The sequence below is a fragment of the Armigeres subalbatus genome, chromosome 2, assembly GCF_024139115.2.
Source record: "Armigeres subalbatus isolate Guangzhou_Male chromosome 2, GZ_Asu_2, whole genome shotgun sequence".
Taxonomy (NCBI): Eukaryota; Metazoa; Arthropoda; class Insecta; order Diptera; family Culicidae; genus Armigeres; species Armigeres subalbatus.
Genome location: NC_085140.1, coordinates 372,862,771 through 372,882,603, shown reverse-complemented (window position 1 = coordinate 372,882,603; position 19,833 = coordinate 372,862,771). Strand labels below are relative to the sequence as shown.

The 19,833-nt window shown below is 39.0% G+C and overlaps 1 protein-coding gene across 1 annotated transcript; it reads right to left on the bottom strand.

Moving 5' to 3' along the window:
• Positions 1–1,108: 1,108 nt before the first annotated feature.
• Positions 1,109–19,297, bottom strand: LOC134213077 (protein MEMO1). Its single transcript, XM_062691638.1, has 6 exons — positions 18,755–19,297; positions 17,038–17,119; positions 16,860–16,928; positions 16,566–16,790; positions 1,971–2,295; positions 1,109–1,912 (listed from the first exon to the last, which is right to left on the bottom strand). Exons 1-6 carry the CDS (start codon positions 18,801–18,803, stop codon positions 1,781–1,783), a joined length of 882 nt encoding a protein of 293 aa, XP_062547622.1. The 5' UTR covers positions 18,804–19,297; the 3' UTR covers positions 1,109–1,780.
• Between the last annotated feature and the right edge of the window lie 536 nt (positions 19,298–19,833).

The window sequence follows — 19,833 nt, the reverse complement described above, 5'->3', positions numbered from 1 at the left end:
CCTTTAAAAATCCGAGCAATTTTCCGTTGAAATCCAAAGGTTGTTTTAATTGAAATCTACATTTTGAACAACTTTTCGCGGAAATTCTAAAGAATTTTCCGTAGGAATTCCGGTGAACTTCTCGTGAAAATTCCAGAGAATTTCCCTTGAAAACACCTCTTCCGCGGATATTCTGAAGAATTTTCTGTTTTGACATTGTCTATGACAAACTAGCCGACTTAATTAGTCCTCAACAAGCCAACATTGAAACACAACATTGGTGGCGAACCCAGCTTTCAGAAGGTAGCTAAAGCAGGATGGTACTATGGGCAGGACATGTTGCAATAATGCCGGACATCAGCTTTGCAAAGATGATGTTCGCTACCTATCCGGCAGCGAGCGAAGTGAGCTGCCCAGGTTCAGAACGACTTGGCGAGCGTGGGGCGCAATTGAGGATGGAGAGATGTGGCCTCGAACCTATAGACACTGTAGATTCCATAGACGAGCTGAGGCGAAGGCGAGTGTAGCCAAACGAACTGTTAGTGTTGCTAAAAAGCTATGGCGTCAACCTGTTTATTTAATGTTAAATATACTCAATTAAGTTGAAAGCCGGAATAGAGGACTAGCGAAGTTGGATTTTTCTCGCAATCCGTACGTTAAACCTAACTTTGCTAGTGACGCGCTAGTCTAATTAGGGCCTAATGAATCGCCTGCTTTGAGCGTGCTTACAGCGGCACACTAAGAGTTCACTTTTGGAAATTGGTATGGCGAAAGGCATCTAATGTTTAATATCTTGAAAATAAGCACCTTGATCGAAAAAAATATTTGGTAGGCGTAGTATCGGACACCTTCCTACATGACTGGCACCAAATAGTTTTTCGTGAAAAGTTCCTACTGTTGAGAAAATCCGCGTTAGATGTCGTTCGCCATACAAATTTCTTGCGGTTAACTCATGCTGGCTATTTTTACATATACGATAGCGCATGGATACGACAGCGGCTTACATCCTTTCCGGGTTTCAACTTGACTAGCGAAAAGTAAATGAAATGAATCATCACGACTAAGATTGGTAGATAGAGTTACGTAGAATTGGAAGTATATTGGCGTTTCGATCAAATGAGGCAACGGGTTTTGTATTGATTTCTCTTTATGAATATTTGTATTCACTCCAACAACTAATTCGAAATACAGAGTAAAGGCGGGTTTTTAATATTAAACAGTATCGAACTTGGACCTCATGGCCGTTGAAATATTGCAAAAAAAAAACTCTAATACTGCCTACCAAAGCGGGCAATTCATTATCTAACAAAACTTCTTTTTATCGACTATCGATAATTGGCAAACCTATGGGTTGTGATCGACGTTCAGATTCGGATTTCAATCATTATGCAATAAAACTCTCACCAGAATGAACGCAGGATTTTCGTTATTCTAAAAACAAATATCAGGAAAGAGTTTCTACATCTCTTACATGCTATACTAAAAACGATGAGACAAACACGATTTGTTATTCTGTTGATACACACGCTAGCGGTATATAAGTAAATATAATCATATATATTATTCTGCATGAGTTCGTTTGACGGAAATTGTATATTAAAAACTCTCTTGACATGCATGTTTTCCCATTTTCCAAGATCTTATTTCTCTCATTGTTATATCTTAATCTGGGTATGTCCTAACCAGTTAATTGTACTCACTCTCGTAAGCAATGTCTCTTACACGTTCTACACTGCAATTTGTTCCGATTGGTGTGCATCCTAACTTACGCAATATATATTTTCTTGTTCAAACGAGACCTCTACTCGAAAATCAACGACCCGGAGGCATAGCTGACGCTGGAGTCTTTCTTATCACAGCACTGATTGCTTTGGTCGTACTTGAGAAATTTGAAGCTCATCCGATAGCCACGTCGCTTCAGCTCTTCCACGGACTGTTTGGGAGAAGAATTTTACACTCAGTTTCTAACGAACTACTTTATCCATACTGACCTGTAGCAGCACACCGATCGGGTGCCGGCCGCAGATGGTGTTGTTATACTTCCGCAGATATTCGCCGAAGCTTTCCGGCTTCAACGTTTCAATCAGATCCATACCCATCTTGTCGAGGACCTCGATCCACTTGTAGATCGGACCGTGTCCATCCTCGTAGTACGTGTACCGGAAACGCGCACCCCAGTGGCAGAAATCGGACGAGATGACGAAGAGGTTCTGCGGATCGGCCAGATATGGAGCCAGAATTTTTCCGTACGTTTCCTCCCAGTCGTTGCTGATCGAGCCGACCATGATTGGCACGATGGTGAACTGGTCACGGAAGCTGCGGGAAGACAGGTTTTTTTGTTCAATATTTAGAAATAGTTTATGATTAAAAAATAGATACCAGCGCTAGGAAGAGATTTATTAAGAACACGACCTCCAATATTATGAAAATCTTAGCAAAGCGCCCTCATGCCTAAAAGGGCCCCGTTAAGGAGAATATCCCCTGTTATCCATATAACCGACCTTTACCCGTTCCTGTGGCACCTTTTAATCTAAAAATGAGAGCAGCAAGAACTTCTTAAAAAATCTTAAATGAATATCTGAAGGTCTAAAGGAATTTCTTATTAAATATCCGGAGTAATGTCCGAAGGAATTAAAAAAAAAATAAAAATTCCTGGATGATGTTCTGAAGAACTCCGTACTTTCGTAAGAACACCAATAATAAACGGAATAAAGATAGTGCCGATATCGCGTCTGACAATCACCTCCTCTTCGGCGAAATACGCCTGCGCATTACGAAATACGCCACCAAAATACGAATTTTCAACTCTAACGTGAAATCTGTGCTGTTATACGCTAGCGAAACATGGTGTGTATCGAAAAAGAACACTCAACAGCTGCAGGCGTTGATCAACAGATGCCTTCGGTATATAATTCTGGCCTGGTGGCCTCACAACTGGATCTCAAGCATCGAGCTCCACCGTCGTTGTCACCAGAGGCCGATAGCAACACAAATCCGGAATCGGAAGTGGGGCTGGGTCGGTTACACTCTACGCAGCAGAGGCGGCGAAGCCTCAATGAAGAAATAAAAGAAGTCGACCGGAATCTAACCTGGCAACAGGTTAAAGCGATAGTTGGGCATAGATCAGGACCCAAAAGTAGGTAAGTCTTATAATAATAATAGGAATATTTGGAGAATTTATTTAAGAAATTCCTGAAATAATTGCTAACGCAATTTCCAAAAAAAAAAGTTCGAAGGAATTCCTAAGCCAATTTCCGAAGAATTCATTTCCAAAGAAATCATAACGAAATTTCCTAAGAAATTCTCCTAAGGGAATTTTGGAAGATTTTCCCGAAGCAATTTCAGATTTCCTAAGATTTTTTCATAGAAATTCCGACTAATTTTTTAAAGCAATTTCTGATGGAATTTCTAAAAGAGTTTCCGAAGAAATTCTTAAAATAATTCGTTAAGGAATTTTCTAAGAAATCTCGGAAGGAATTTCTGAAGAAATTCTCAAGACGCGAGTATTCCTAAGGATTTTTTGAGGTTTTTCTAAAGGAATTTTTGAAGGAATATCTTGATGTATTAAAAAAATCTGGATCTATCTCCAAAGTAATTTTCTGAGAATTTGCCGAAAGAATCCCTGGAGGAAATTCCGAAGAAATTCTTGGAGGATTTCACAGAAAAATACAAAAAATTCGGAAAATCCTTCAGGTGTTTAGGAATTCGTTGGGAAATTCCTGAAAGAAATTCCAGCGGAATTACGGGAGCCGATTGTATGAAATTTTCCATACCTGGAAGAATTTTTGAAAGTATTGCAAAAAGAATTCATTATGGAAATTGTGGAGGGGTTCTAAAATAATTCGGGTCTTCCACGAAAGGCTAAATCACGTAAGGCTGAAAACTCATAAGGCTGAACACGAAAGGTAAAGTAAAAATCTCACATAAGGCTGGAAAGGCTGGAAAATAGTGAGAAACCAATTTTAGTGGAAGAATTTAAATTTGACGTTAATAGGGGCACAAACTCAAATGATCCAACCTTCTTGCGCCTTCTTGTAATCTTTCAATTTTATATGGAATTCTTATATTTGAGTCTACACAGCTCAACACATTTTGAGGTAACAGAGAAAGGAACAAGATTTTATTGTTCTTGGTTCTTGTATTTGGCTTTTAATTCCTGCCAAGATTACTTTATTTTTTATTCTTCTCCCTTCTTCCATTTTCTTCTTCTTTTTTTTCCCTTTTGTTCTCCATCTTCCTTGTTTCTTCTTGCTTCATCATTATTCCTTCTTCCATCTTTATCTTACTTTTTTCTTCTACCTTCTCTTCTATGTCCTTTCTTCAATATTTCATCTTTTTTCCTTCTCCCTTCTTCCATCTCTCTTCTTCCGTCTTCTTTCCTCCTTCCATTTCATCTGTGCAATTTTTATTCTTTATTCTTTATTCTTTGCATTTTCACTCATTACTCTTAAACCTTTAGAGTAAAGTGGGGCAAGAGTGCGCGTGGGGTAAGAGTACGTTTTCGATTTTTTGAAGTAATGAAAAAAGATAAACTAAACTAGACAGGTATTCTGGCCAACTATTATCATGTGTAATTGTAAACGATTTGAATAAACAACAAGGGAGATATGGAGTTAGATAACTTTTTGGTCATTTTGCTAAAAATAATTTGATTTCCGCAACTAGTATTTCATTACCATATATACTTTCAATCAGGTGAACATTATACCATTTCGATTAGCTATTCTATAGAGTACTTTATCTTTATGGTACAGAACACCAATCCGGTTGGTTTTCCCAAAAGTCAAAACCATTACTTGACTATTTTTTGGCACTGTGGGGTAAAAGTACGCAGGAACCGGTGGGGCAAGAGTACGCATATGAATCTTCAAGTTATGATGTCAAACCCGTATCTCCGGCCGAAATAAGACTTCTTCCAAAGCGTAAAGATCCACAACTAAGAAAAAAGGGACAGAATTCGAATTTATCACAAGTTTTTAGGATAAGTTGAAGTAATTCGGTGTTAGAAAGGAATTAGCGAACAAAGCACTGAAGCGAAATAATGAAATTGTATAAGGACTTGTTGTACACCTAAACATAGTACGAAAACACAATTTCATCTAAATGATAATTTCATTTAATCAAAAGAAACATTAATAAATTACGCAACGTTTAGCTGGGAGGGGTTGCGAGATATGTGACGATCCATATAATTTTTAGAGGGGGGGGGGGATGAGTGATGAAATAGCCAAATTTTACGTTACGTGATTGGTGGACTTTCTTTAAGGAAAATGCCTTTGTATACACCACGCGAAACCTGATAAATATTTTTACCTCTGTAGTTTTTTGTATAAGGTACACTGGGGGAAGTGGAAAAAGGGGGTAAGCGTAAAAATCGACTCCAAAAATTGGAATTGTACATACTTTACAGTTTTTACCACATCATAACATTATGCAAGAATATACTTTGATGCTCACACTAATATTATGTTGAAATTTGTATAATTCATACACTAACACGGTTAACGCTTGAACTGTAATTTTAGGTTTCGCGAAAAGTTGACTTTTGCATTCCTAAAATCAATTCTTTTTTGCACCAATTGTTCTTTTTGCGAGTGAATTTATATCACAGGTGACCATTATAATACAATTAAACTAATTCCATTCAATTGGTAGTGGTTTGTACCAAGAAAGCAAATAATGCAAAGATTTTACACTTACCCCAGGAATCAAACACTGCGGGGGAAGTGGATAATCTTCTAATAACGCAATTTTTTTTCTTCCCTCCAGGGTTTATTTCGATAGCTGTGAATCTTAATATGTTCCTTCTTTGTTATCATTGTGATTCCAGTGGTGATTGGACTCATATAAATGAAAAAATGCCTGATTAATCCACCTATCTGTATCGATATCTTTCACATGTTTTACATATGAAAAAAAGTTATAAGAAAGTTAAAAATAGCACTGATAGGTAAATATATTGTATTATTCACATTAATTTTTATTCACAACAAGTTTCGCCGTTGAATGAAATTTCTTTTGCGAACAAATTGGTTAAGGACAAGTGCTTAAGAATAGCTGATAATTTTGTACGTGCTTTGCGCACACACATACATACAAATACGCACATACAGACATCATCTCAATTCGTTAAACTAAGTTGATTAGTTTATAACCCTGTAAGTCCAATTTTTCCTTTAAAAAGTTCATCTTTGGGGCGAACATATAGACTTTACGTACACTTAGTGTTCGAGAAGGCAAAACCAGCCCTCCCCTAGCTATTACGAGAATTCCTTGAGGATCTATTCCGTTAAGGTAATGAAATTATTCCACAAAAGATACTCAGAGCAATTATCGTATCGATTTTAGTTATATGTAACTACTCATCACTATTGAAGGTCAAGATAACATGGGTTTTCCACTTACCCCATCCGACTAGGGTAAGTGGAAAAATAACTCCTAATTTTAAAATCTATTCCCATAAATTTCAAGTGACCAAAATGGAATGAATTACCACACAGTTGGTGCAAAATTGACTGTTTTTGATAGCCCATTTTGATTGAACGCATTTAAATCATTTAAACTGGTTTTACACTAATTCAAACATGCACTATCGATTTTTCCTTTTCCACTTCCCCCAGTGTACCTTATATAAAAAACAATGGTTGTTCGAATGAAAGTGCACATTTTTAGGACCCCCTTCCCGTTTAAGAGTTACGTAATCTTTAAATATTCCGTAATATATGCTCATTAAACATCAATTAAATGTTATTATTTGTGTTAATATATACTTAAAGCACATGATTGGATAAATGCGTACTCTTACCCCACCCGATGCGCACTTTTACCCCACCGGTGAGGTAAGAGTGCGTTTTTCACTTGTCTTGCAATAAGGGTTATACTAAAACGAATCTCAATAATTTCAATATTTTTTCCACTGGGTAACATAAAGGAAGAGTATATGAATCATCGACACTGATTTGATATGCAGAAGCTTGCTTCAGGGGCAGCAGGGACTATGTCCAAGGGCTTGACGATCCCTCCCAGGCCATCTGCGAGTTGTGGCGCCTGCCTAGGATGTGGTGGGGTTTGACAGTGGGCCCTGTTAAACCTCTATAAAAAGCTGCATGAATCCGCAAGTAGGCTCCGCCAAAGCGACCGTGTGCCGCTCAAAGCGCACAAGCCCAAGTCCTGGTGTTAGGTGGGACTCTAAACAGCCCTGACACGACGGCCCTCCGACGAGACAGGAGGTTTGCGCAGGCCCAATAAGCCGCCTTTAAAAACAACTATTACGAACGACATAGAAGATAATACGACTCGATACAATCGGCAACGACCTAGGCGACGAATAAAGGATCACGATTGGAAGCTTGGAACATGGAACTGCAAAACGCTGGAAGCTTCGCAGGTTGCGACAGGATAATCTACGATGAATTACATCCCCGCAACTTCGATGTCGTAGCGCTGCAGGAAATCTGCTGGACAGGACAGAAAGTGTGGAAAAGCGGGCAACGAGCGGCTACCTTCTACCAAAGCTGTGGCTCCACCAACGAGCTGGGAACCGGCTTCATAGTGCTGGGAAAGATGCGCCAACGCGTGATTGGATGGCAGCCAATCAACGCAAGGATGAGCAAGCTGAGGATAAAAGGCCGTTTCTTCAACTATAGCATCATCAACGTGCACTGCCCACACGAAGGGAGATTCGACGACGAGAAAGCAGCGTTCTATACGCAGCTGGAGCAGACATACGATGGATGCCCACTGCGGGACGTCAAAATCGTCATCGGTGACATGAACGCTCAGGTAGGAAGGATGCAATGTATAGACCGGTCATCGGACCGGATAGTCTGCATACCGTATCGAACGACAACGGCCAACGATGCATAAACTTCGCAGCCTCCCGCGGAATGGTAGTCCGAAGCACTTTCTTCCCCGCAAGAATATCCACAAGGCCACATGGAAATCACCTAATCAAGTTACGGTAAACCAAATCGACCACTTTCAAATCGACGGTAAATTCTTCTCCGATATCACGAACGTACGCACTTACCGCAGTGCGAATATTGAATCCGACCACTACCTCGTCGCAGTATGTCTGCGCTCAAAACTCTCGACGGTTTGAAATTTGGGTTGTGTCGTCTGACACAAAAACGATAAATTTTCATCATCATGATGATTAATTCATGATGATGATGATCGCTACGATGTCAAACGACACAAGCCAAACGTCAAATCGATTGCACCCTACCAGAAAATGAGTTAAATTTTGGCGGCCATTATTGCTCGTAAAATGCTGGATTCACGGCATTTTTGAAGGATTTGCCGTACAGTAAAGATCTGGCCCGTTGTCGAGCGGCCGTCAACGAAGCTGGCTTGATAACTTCCCACGAACTCATTCACTAATGGTGACAGACGACGGAAGATGATCTGGGATATCACTTTGTAGGCGGCATTAAGGATGGTGATCGCTCGAAAGTACTCACACACCAGCTTGTCACCTTTCTTCAAATATACTCTATTACCAATATAGTCCACTCTGGCTGATTTGAAGAGACAATGCAGTAGCGCCGCGGTGTCACAAAAGGCAAGCAATGTAGTGAAGAGACATTCCGAGGGGTGCTTAAACGTATAATTCAATATGCAACATAACATTTCAAAATGATATGCTAGAAATCATCCCATGACCCCATTTTGATATCTGAGTTTAAAAATAAAATTTAAAAAAATGTAATTCAAATTTTCAAAAATTGTAAAATTAGTGTAATTTTCGCAATTAACGCACCCCTTGGCTATCGTTTTTAGGCGTTAGTTGCCTTTTGTGACGCAAGATGGTGTTAATGTGCTGTCTCTTGCCTAATATATGGGGATTTACGAAGTGGACTATATTGTTAATATACTATATTTGCTTTCTTGTAGATGGGGCATATAACCCCTTCCTTCCACTCCTCCGGTAGCTGTTCAGTTTCCCAGATTCTGACTATCAGTTTGTGCAGGCAAGTGGCCAACTTTTCCGGGCCCATCTTGATGAGCTCAGCTCCGATACCATCCTTTTTTTTCAATCGTTTGTTTATTAGGCTCATTTGTTTAATAAAAAAAACTCTACGGAGCCGATCATCATTTTGATATTTTAACAATTCATTGAGTTTATTTAAAAATAGCTTCTACGCGCACACTTCTTCTTCGAGCGGGAGCCTGAAGCAGTTCCTGAGCTGGACCGTGATGCCGCAAATTGAGCTCGCCGCTGAGTAGCATCTGGGCTTGACATGGCCTTTTAAACTGCCTCCTCCAGTTTCTTCACATTTTCTTTTCGTTGTTTTTCCACAGAATCTGGTCCGGTATCATCATCGACTAACAAAACATCTTCCGCTTCCGAATGTTCGATGATTTCCTCTTCAATCAAATACTCCGTCCTATCTAACGATTCCAGCGCTTCTGGTTCAGCATGCGTTTCTGCAACAACCGCGGCATATATATCGCTGGCTACCCCTTTTTGTTGCCTTTCTCCTGCTTATTACGGACGCGTTGTGGACAAGATTCTTTCTTGTGACCAGGTGCTTCACACAAAAAACACTTGTCCTTAAGACCGTTATAATAAACTCGTCCTTTTCGGTGCCCCACCTCGATCGTCGGTGGAATGTTGGTTTTCACATCCAGGTATACACCACGCACTCCGGTATGCATATGACCGAGACCTGATTCCGTCGGGAATTGTTCGCGAACAACACGTTCGACTTTTCCGTATTGGCCTAGCGTCAATGATAAAATATCATCGCTTAGCTTCGGAAGCAAATCGAAAATACGAACGTACTGCACATTTGTTCCTGCGACGCGCATGCACACATCCACTGACTTTCCATTTTCGTCTATAAACTTTCTTGGCTCTGCATTTTTTGCAATGTCTCTGTCATTGATTCCGGAGTTACGAACTTCACGAAGAGGCAGCGATCCAAGGCCGTTCTATACGCCGACTCCATTAATAGAACATCCGCATTCAACTGCTTCAGGAACATCGCAATTACTTCCCACGAAGGCCAAGAACTGCCCGTGGGGAATCGCAACTGTACGGTGTTAACGATCTCACACATTATGCTTCTAATGGCAAAACCGAATGGAGCAGAAGTTAACGACCGCGAAACAAAGCGTTTGCGGGATGCGTTGAGCTTCTGATAGAAATTGCGTGTTTCTTGAGAATGGCACAGCTGTTCCATCTCCTCGCACTCCGCTTCCTACAGGCGGCTTTTCTTCTCCTGAAAAAGGCGGGTCAGCTGTCTCCGCTTACGTCTATAACGTTCCACGTTCTGCCGGGTACCTTGCTGCAGCGCGACCGCCCGCGCTGCGTCCTTCTCCTCCAGAATCTGTCTGCACTCTTCGTCGAACCAATCGTTCCGTCGACTTCGTCCCACATACCCGACGTTGTTCTCCGCTGCGTCATTAATGGCTCACCCTCTTCCGGCAACGCTGCCTCGAGATGCTGCGCGTATGCAGTGGCGACATCAGGTTGCTTCAGTCGCTCTAGGTCGTACCGCGACGGTCTTCTTCTTCTTCTTCTTATTGGCATTACATCCCACACTGGGACAGAGCCGCCTCGCAGCTTAGTGTTCATTAAGCACTTCCACAGTTATTAACTGCGAGGTTTCTAAGCCAAGTTACCATTTTTGCATTCGTATATCTTGAGGCTAACACGATGATACTGTTATGCCCAGGGAAGTCGAGACAATTTCCAATCCGAAAATTGCCTAGACCGGCACCGGGAATCGAACCCAGCCACCCTCAGCATGGTCTTGCTTTGTAGCCGCGCGTCTTACCGCACGGCTAAGGAGGGCCCGCGATGGTCGTCGGTACCGAAGATTGTTGATGACGGATAGTTTTGGGCGCAGTTTAACTATTACCAGATAGTGGTCAGAGTTGATGTTAGCGCCACGATATGTCCTGACGTCGATAATGTCGGAGAAGTGCCGTCCATCAATCAGAACGATTTGGTCGATTTGTGATTCTGTCTGCAGTGATCTCCAGGTGTACCGATACGGAAGGCTGTGTTGTAAGTAGGTTCTGCGAATGGCCATATTTTTGGATGCGGCGAAATCAATTAGTCGTAGGCCGTTTTCGTTCGTCAGCCGGTGAGCGCTGAACTTCCCAATAGTCGGTCTAAACTCCTCCTCTTGGCCAACCTGATCGTTCAAATCTCATATGATGATTTGACGTCGTGGCTTGGACAGCTGTCGTACTCACGTTCCAGCTGCGCGTAGAATGCATCCTTATCATCATCATCCCGACCCCTTGGAAAGTGCTAATGAGTCCTAGCGGATCCTCCATGTAAAGAGCCCCGTGACCTTGGCTAGGGAAATTCCTTCTTTGAAATTTCGAAGGAATATTATGAGAAATGTACAAAGAAATCCCAAGACATTCCGAAAGGATTGTTGAAGGAATGTCCAAAGAAATTCAAGAATGTCGGAAATTTCTACATAACTCAATTTAGAAATCCCGTTCGGAATTTCGTCTACGAATTCTTTTAGAAATTCCATTGAAAATTCCCTTAAGAACTTATTTAGAACATTCTTCGGAAATACCTATAGAAAATCCTTCGGGAATTCCATCAGGAATTGTTTTAGGAATATGTACCTTCAGAAACTGTTTTAGGAGAAATCGTTCAGAAATTTCTTTTGGAAATCGTTGGAAAGTCCAAATTATTTTCAGAAATACCTTGCGGAATTTCTTCGAAAATGCCTTTAGAAATTCCCTCGGAAATGCTTCTAGAGATTCCTTCGAGAATTTCTTTCCTAATTCATTTAAGAATTTCTTCCGATTTTTTTTTTAAATTCCTTCGGTAATTTTTTACAGAAATTCGTGAATTCCATTAGAAATTTGTTTGGAATTCCTAAGGAAGCCTCTTCAGAAATTTCTTTAAGAATATCTACGGAAACTGTTCTAGGAAAACCTTCTAAAATTTCTTTAGAATTCTTTTTTTGAATTGCTTTTTTTTTTCTGAAAATTGGTTTAGGAATTCCTGCCGAAATTGAATTGGGAACTCTTTCAACTCATCAGCAAATATTCCAGTACTAATTAATGATTTGAGTGTACTACTTCTACGTTAAGTTGAACGATTTACAATGATATGGAAATGCTAATACAGGCATACCTCGATAGTACGTACACCTGCGTAATTTTAGTGTACGTACTATCGAAGCGTACGTACTATCGAAGCAAAAAATAAAGCCGAACAAAAAAAAATGTTTGCCTTTTTGTTTATTTAGGAATAGCAGAATGTTGATAAAACCATTCGGAAGACGAAATTTCGATAGAAGGCTCTGTATTCTAAGCATATTTGTATATGATAGAGTACACAAGGACCACCAGGACCTTGAAATGGTGCCTACATGTAGCATTGAGCTAAATTATCGGCACAGGACTCCTTTTTTACACGATTTTTTTTTCGTTCGTGTTTTTGATCGTGTGACTTTAATTTACCACCAGAATATTTGCAACATGTTTCAAAAAATCCTGCATAAATCAAAGAAAAATCACATGATAATTAATATATTTCAAACATTTAGGATAAGTGCAAAATTGAGAAAATGTACCTTGAAGAATCAAATTTCGGACACACTCAAACTTCGGACGCTTCAATTCGTATGGGAAATTTTCTGAAATATTTCGTCGAAATGTTTCGTCAAGGTGGGTAGGAAGGACTAATAGTTTTAGCTTGTTTTAGCATAGTTACATTCTAATAAGACATGCTAAAATAATGCAACGAAATAATTAAAAGACAGTCTGTGCTGTGCAGTGAGAATTGTTTTCAATTATTCTCCCCGGCACTGTGTAATCAGGTGTCCGAAGTTTGAATCTTTGTGTCCGAAATATGAATCTAACCCCGCTGGTGTCCGAGGTTTGAATCAAACAGAAGTCGGACATTTTCATAATTTGCAAATAATCTTCGCAATATCTTGCACATATTAAATACGTAGTTCAAAGATGAATACTTTACTTTATGATTGCAATGGTGGTTTGAACAGTGTGATTAATAATGTGAGTAAACAGGATGATTATATATCAGAAAGTGCTTAAGCGTCCGAAGTTTGAGTTTGTACGGTAAATTGAGTAAAAACATAATCCAGTGTACTGTATTTTAATGTTTAAGAACATCCATAAATAACGTGACATTTTCAGGAGTAATGTGTCATATATGTGTTACACATCGTACATGATTATGCATGTTACTACAAAAAGCAACGATTGGGGGTGGTTGATAGATCGCTTAGTTTTTACGTGACGTATTCTATGGATTTTCCCTATACATTTTATAGAAATAAAAAGCTTTAAGGTTGCCGTGAACTATCACTATCGTTGCGACTCTATTGACTCCAATGACGCTTCCTTACCAAAGCGACAAACTACCAGCCATACCAACAGTCGCATCGCGTTGGTTTGGAGGAAACTTCATTATGATTTGTAATTAGGGAAGATCTATTAATTAAGTAACGCAAAATTGGATGGCAAACTACTAAACATAAACATACTTTTTTTCTGAAAATGTGGTAAATGTTCTTCAGGAAACAATTGCTCCTAAAACGCCCCCTGAAATTCCTACCAGAATTTCTTTCGTATTTCATTTATTTATTTGAAATTTGTAATTTGTAGAAATTTGTAGATTTAAAAATATTTTCCTCTGAAAATCCTTTATGAACTTCATTTAAATAAAACTTTTTTTTTAGATTTTCTCCTAGATTTGTTTCCGATACTCTTCTAGGAATTCCTCTGAAAATTTCTCCAGGAAATCCAAAAAATCCATCTGGGATCTCCTCCTCCAGGACTTACTATAGGAAATTCTGCAGAAAATCCTTTGGGAATTCCTTCGAATACTCCCACAAAAATTCCTTCGAAAATTCATCATAAAAAAGAAACTTCCAGGAGCAATTCTTGAAGGAATTCCATGCAGAATATATTGAGAAATTTTTGTGGGGACTCCGAAACGAATTCCCGTGGAATTCATTAAAAAAATCTGGGGAAAAGGGATTTCTGGAGAAATTCTTGACGAAATTTTTGGGAGAATTCATGGAGGAACTTTTGAAAGCAAATTTGGGAGAGTTTCCAGAAGAATTTCCGGAGTTATTGTTTTAAGATATTGCTGCTAATTTCTGGAAAAAAAATTCTCGGAAAATCATGAAGGAATTTTTAGATGATTTTTTGTAGACATGTTAGAGGAGGTACCCGCAGAAATTTTGAGAATACCGGATGTTTCTTCCGGGAGAATTACTTCAATAATTTCAATACAATAATAAGAAGAATTTCGAGGGGAATTTTAGGAGGTCCAAAAGAGTTTTAACGAAATTTTCGAAAGAATATCTGAATAAATAGCCAGATGAATTTTCAGACGAAATTCTCATGGAATTTCCGGGAGAATTCCCGAAAAAAATAATTATGAACAATTTCTCGGGTCAGTTCTTGTAGCAATTTTTGGAGGACTTCTCGGGGCGTGAATGGGAAGTGGCTATCGAAGGCTTCTACGTGAGTTTATAAAGAAATTCATAAGGAATTTCTGGAAGAACTCGAAGTAATTAATGAGAGATCTTCGGGGAATTTCCGGAGTAACTTCAGTGCGAATGCTAGAAGGAGTTTATATGGGTATTTCTGTATGATTTTCTGGTGACATTTCTGAGAAAGGAGAGGTAGAAATTTTTAAAGCAGCAATTTAAGATGGAATTTTGAGAGATTTTTGACAGGATTTATGGAGACATTTCTGAAGTAATTCCTATGAGTCCTAGTCGAACTCTTGGAGGAACTTCCGGAGAAATTCTTGGACGAACTTCTGGAAGAACTTTCGGAGGAACTTCTGAAGGAAGTTTCGGAGGAACTTCAGAAAAAAAAACCTGGGGGAACTTTCGGAGGAATACTTGGAGGAATTTGTGGAGGAATTCTTGAAGGAACCTGCCGATAAATTCCTGAAGGAGCTTTTGGAGAGATTCCTGGAGGAGCTTGTGGAGGAATTCCTGGAGGAGCTTGCGGAGAAATTGTTGGAGAAACTTCCGAAGGAAATCCTGGAGAAACATTCGGATATATTCCAGAAAATTTCAATGCACGAAATTGATTCACATCGCCGCAAATCACCAGCGGCATGACGCCGCCACCCCGCTGGCGCTGGCTGAAAATTATCTGGCACGCCACCGCCGATATAATTTCAATCGGCGCACAGTTCTTGATTGAATATCAAGTGAAATCCTGTATGGAATTGTAGGGAAGAACCCTTGGAAGAAACTGCGGTTCCAAGATAAACTTCTTCTGGGATTCCAGTAAGACGTCTTAGAGGAATTTTAGAAGGAACTCCTGATTGAATCTCTAGTGGAATACAGGGATGATTTTTTAAGGAACTCCTGGGAAAAGACCATAATTATTATATCAAATAAATAACTGAAAAACATAACAAAATAAATAAAATAAAAATATCTATTCAACCAAAAACAAATTATCTTCATTTTAGTAACGCAGCTAATTTGTTTCTCAAGAAAAATGTTGTCACCGACAAGTGAATAGATTGGAACTAAACTTACTGTGAACTAAATTAAACAATTAAACATTATTCCGATTAAGGATTTAATATACTCCTCGGGAAAATGTTGTCTGGTCTATTAGGTGAATTAATGCATGGGGACGGGTACTAGAACTAGAACTAACTTCCTTGATTGATAAAATATATCATAAACATAATAATCGTTCCATTAAGTGCATAGCTATTCTGCTTTCTAAGAAAATCATCTATACATACTCATACAATTACAATCATTGCTGATAATATTTTTAGTGAATGTAATCAGCTGTTTCAGATGTTCCTTGAATTGTTTAACTTAATAGGATGATGTGTGCTACGTAAGACTGTCAAACATTCATGACACGCTGCTTTTTAAAAGTTCTGCAACTAAATTCGTTAAAAGCTCATGATGGTGTTTAAATCAGATGTAAAATGATTACGTAACATATGGAGGACCCCACGCATGTGCCATGATCAAAACATATCAAAATTTTAACTAGAATCGTACAGAAAATAGAACGAAAAAAATATATTTTTTTTGTGTACGTACTATCGAGGTAAAATGTACGTACAATCGAGGGTACGCACTATCGAGGGTACGTACTATCGAGGTATGCCTGTATCATCTTCCAAACTTATAAAACTTACTAAAAGCAAGAGAAAGTTCCGAAGGAATATTCGGATGAATTTACAAATTTCAGAATTCCCAAAACAAAAAATCCAATGCAAAACTTTAAATATTTGGGAAAGATTTTGCAAAGAAATTTCTAAAGTTATTTCCGAAGGAATTTTTACAGGAAATTGCGAAGGTATTTCCAATAGATTTTGTGAAGAAATACCTATCAGAAAGAAATTCTAGGGAAATCAATTTTTTCCAGAGTAATTTTGGCGTATATAAATAAATTTCAGAGAATACATTCGATTTTGTGGGTCACGTGCCCCAGCTCAACTCCGCCAGTCTAATACCCATCATTATAAACTATAATATAGGTAATCTGTAACCATATTTATATGGTTGATCGTTGATCGTATCAGTAACATGCTGGACCTACAAACACTCCCTCATCTGGAACAATTCGTTACTTACTCTTCCATCACTTTGGCCACATAGGGAAGATGCATCTCAATGCTGTGCTCATCCTCGTCCGTTTTCTGATCCATCCACTTGAAGTGTCCGGTAGCCTCCAGCTGGGCATTGATCTCCTGGTCGACTTTTAGGTCGTACAGTGGGGTACGACAGTACTGGGCAGCCGAAAGGGCACACCGGGACAACCGGACGTGATGCGATGGACCCAAAATAAACACACGCTTCCTGAAAGGGGGAAAACGAACAAGTTACAACATCAGGAATTCAAGTATAACATAAATTGGCTATATTTACACAACAGCTGGACTAATTTGTCGGTAGGCCCATGCCCCGCATGCTCCGCAGTAGCGATATCCGGCGTGCCTGTTTGTACGGGGAAGAATGTGAAGAATTTATTATTATTCGCAAAAGGACACCGCTTTTGGGCGATCGACACGAATTAAGCGGCAAAGAAAAACGTGAAAATAATTACGGAGCAATAATTGCACGGGCCGGTCCGAACGTCAGATCAGCGTCGTCCAGCCATTTAGAGAGTTGGCGATTCAGATCGGTACCTGGAATAAAAACATAATTCCCACGTTATGGGGACATAATTAAATTTTAATAATAAGAGCAAGAGGTGAAATCATTCAAAATGTGAACACCATATTCCCTACATGGCGTATTAAGTCAACTAAATGATCAATCAATCAATTTTTGTTTGTATGTATAACAAAACACAATAAATTTTAGATTTCAAGTTATCAGATACAATTTCGTAAATAATATCGTAAACAATGATTCGCAATAACTTTCACCATTATGTGGTATTTTATAAATCGTTTCTGAGTATCTGTCAGGACTTGGGTAACTTTTTGCGACAAGAAATAACAGATAGGTATGCCCAACCTAAGCATAAAATGCTTCATATTTATGAAATGTATACAAAAATTGATTTTTTTCGATCTTTCCACATTTACTATCTATCACCACAAAATTCACAAAGAGAGTGATCAGAATGGGATATTTTAATAGGTAGATGAGAAAGGTACACTCAAATTATTCTGATGATATAATGTATGTGCGAGACCCACATAGAACTCGATAATCGAGCTGATTTTTACTTCTATGTGCGCATTATGAAATACATTTTTAACCCTATTGAAAACATAGTCAATCAAAATAAATTGTATGTGCAGTTTCGCATAAAATGAAACTATGATCATACGCACATATAATTTATAACACTCTATTGATTAAAAAAAAAACTGGCGGCAAACTCAAACAAAACAGAAGCCGAGACAGAAACGTATAGGGAACTGGAAATATTTATATAAGTGATTGGTAAAAAAAATCATCTGCTTAACTTTTTCCTGCAATATTCGGATCGTTAATAAAAGTAAAGGTGAGTTTAAGTAAATTATAATGATGTGCATTGTCAAAACAAAGTGATTTTTTGGTTTCAGGCTTGGTTTCAGGAGGCTACCACACCTGTTTGATTTCCACATCTTGTGTGAGGACCATGTCCGATACGACCGAAGTCGGTATAGGTATGTGTATACCTAATGATAAAATTATCAGTTTCGCACATGAAATTCACAATGATTGAATCGATAATTATCTATGCAGCTTGCACATCTTCTTCTTATATATAAAAATGAAATGGTCTGTGTTCGTATCCGCATAACTCGAAAACGGAAACATTCGTTATAGTTTCCGACGGGTTTATATGATATTTCCTAATGGGAAAGTTACGAGTAAAGGTGAGCAAACCGTGAATAACTAAAATTGTGATTCCTATGCGAACTTTACATGGGCAGTTCGGAATGCACATTCTCGCCTACTATGCAGGACAACGTCTGCCGGGTCAACTAGTATTTTATAAATGCAAAACCAACTGGTCATAAATTATGTGCAGGGCACATATTACCAATATGCATATTATCCTCAGTGTATGATTGAAGAAGTGACAAGCAAACATATCTCGCTACCAGCCCTGGACTTTTGTTTTCAAAAAAATAATCGGGATTATTGACGTGATAAAGTTTAATTATAGTCGTATATTTTTATTTAAATGGCATAAAAATAACCGACATAGACTAAATTTACGTCACTCTACTTTTAGAATAGCTTTCCAAGATACAGTTTAAAGCATCTATTTACAATCCGAAAAACAAAGTTCAATTAAACAAACACTTTCAACAATTTACCTGAATCCGTGTACCAACTCCCAGCGTGAGAAGCCTCTCGATAGGTCATCTTGTCCTTGCGTCTAGAGCTGCTTCTGCTCGATACTTCCTAAAACGATTCTCCTTTCTGGTTTATTCGCGGAACCAGTAAAACAAAACTTTTCTCTTGTTGACGTCTGGCTTAGGGCGATTATCTTTGTTGACCTTTCCCTTTCGCACTTTTGGTTGACGAAGCTGAAGGGCCACTTTCGTTCACTTCTCTTTCACTCTGCTGTGGCGATTCGAGGAGAAACCTTTCAGCGAACCGTACGATTTTTCACTTAAAAATTTTGCGTCTTGTGTCACTTTTTAAAGGTCAACCGTAAGATCTACACTTGCCTCAGTGCCTAAAGCAAACAATTAACACACTTTTAAATTGCTATTTTCGAAGTAACGATGCAAAAATGTAGCACAAACAGCGCTGTGATGATTTTTCCCGTCCTTTGTCTTTGCTCGCTGTCTGATGCTGCCTGTCTGATGAGGAGAACCTGCTGGGCTTGCTTCCACTTTGCTTTTTTGTGCACCACCTCACCATCACAACTCAACAAAAACAAACAAAACACCAGTGCGATGCAACGGATGCAACGTCAGTGAAGTGACAGTGACATCTGTAACCGTGACGAAACAAACAGCTGTCATTTTGACGTATGGTAGCGTGACGAGCGTTATTTCTCGCTTAATATGTGAAAAGGCCTACATCCTTAGCGTAAATATTGAGAAAAATGCCGTTCGAAAAAAATGCATCACAATTTTAAAGCAGAAAATATATGGGCTAACTGTCAAATTTTCCGTTTCCGTCGCCGTTCCGTTGTATTGCGTTTGGGGCTTAACTCCCATTTTGTGTCTCGTTTAATTGTCTCAGTCGATTCTTTGGCTTTAAGGTCAGCTTTTCCAAAGAATCCATATTTTTTTAAGCCTCTAACTATTTTTAAAATAGAAAACAAAAACCGGAAAAGTGCTGCACGTATGAACCGGCCTGAAAAATTAACCAGATGTTCGTTCAAAATAGCTCGGTCATTGGACCGGATAGTCTGCATACCGTATCGAACGACAATGGCCAA